At 54.4% G+C, this 1332-nt stretch overlaps 1 protein-coding gene across 1 annotated transcript in view; it reads right to left on the reverse strand.

Annotated features, from left to right (window-relative positions):
• Positions 1-853: 853 nt before the first annotated feature.
• The window catches only part of nfia (nuclear factor I/A), a 149613-nt gene continuing 149134 nt past the window's right edge, over positions 854-1332 (reverse strand). The window contains 2 exon segments of the mRNA XM_070908571.1: positions 854-915; positions 918-946. Of these exon segments, the coding sequence (XP_070764672.1) occupies positions 854-915; positions 918-946 (91 nt within the window).

Raw genomic sequence — 1332 nt, forward strand, 5'->3', positions numbered from 1 at the left:
GATCCACCAGCGTCTGGTCGCAACACTTCACATCAACAAACCCCTGCTTCCCCACGTTTATAACCCCACCTCCGCCCGACCTCCCCCATCATAACCCCCCACCCCTCCATGTGTAGTTCATGTTATTACTGTGAAACAGGCAGGGCGTCTGTCTGTGCCCGCACCACCTCCCCATCAGGTCAGATCTTTCCATTAAGCACTGGTCCATGTCCTTGGAAAGAGCCTTGTCGACTTCCTCCCTCCCTGACGTGCCACCAACCAGGGGGCGGGGTCAAGTAGGGGCGGAGTCCATCCCTGGAGGTGTGTGAGGGCTCAGGCAGGGGGGATCGGGGGTATTAGCTGGTGGTATCGCAGCCAGGTAACACCTCCCCTCTCCCCCCTATCACGGCGCATCCAGTCCTGTCCCACCAACCACACCAACCCCAAACCATCGCGATCCACCATGATGGGGGGTCGGACGGTGGGTGTGGGGAGGGTATTGTACTGATGTAAGTCCACTGGAGGATGATGGGAGAGAGGGGAAGCTCTGAGATTCAGTCTTGCGGCGTTCCCAAAAATTGAAGGCTAAATCCCCCCCACAAATTTCTCAGCCTGGTCTGGTTTTGGGGGGGGGGCGGTCAGGGGTCAGGGTCTGGCACTATATACGGACATCGACATATGAACCATATGTCTACAGGGAAGTCTATGACGTACAGGTTACAGAGTGGGCGGTTGGGGTGCGTTTGATCCGCTGTAGCCATGCTGATGCTGCTGAGTCTGTGTATGGCGCTGGTGGGGGCGGAGTCAGGCGCAGAGGGGGAGGACGAGGGGTTGTAGGGGCGGGGCAAGACAGGACTCTCTGTCGCAGCTGGCATCAAAGGTCATAGGTCGAGGAGGAGGCTGCAGCGATCTGTCGTACAGGTGGGCGGAGGGGGAGGGGCATCTGGAGTCCCTATCCCAGGTACCACTGTGGAGAGACAGAAGAAGAAGTTGACATGGAGTCTCACTGAGTCACAACCACAGCTGATCAACCTGCATTCAGGAGTTCATCCAAACGTTCACCTGGGAACCAGGATCCATGAGCCAACAATCAAACGCCCCCGAGTTCAAGATGAGTCATCAACAATATTTACATACACTTTGATACGCAGCGTACATGCGTCTTTGGTCCAGAGCGAAACATCTCAACAACTACAGGCCAGATCGCCATAAAATATACTGTGAATATTCATATTCTCCAGAGGACGAATCTGACAAAGTCCTCAGACTGAACATGAATTTCACAGGAAGCACGATTGAAAACAAAGTCAGTGGAAAGAACGCTGAATTGGCTCGAGGTGTAAATTCACTTTA

This window comes from Enoplosus armatus, chromosome 7, assembly GCF_043641665.1.
Source record: "Enoplosus armatus isolate fEnoArm2 chromosome 7, fEnoArm2.hap1, whole genome shotgun sequence".
Classification (NCBI taxonomy): domain Eukaryota; kingdom Metazoa; phylum Chordata; class Actinopteri; order Centrarchiformes; family Enoplosidae; genus Enoplosus; species Enoplosus armatus.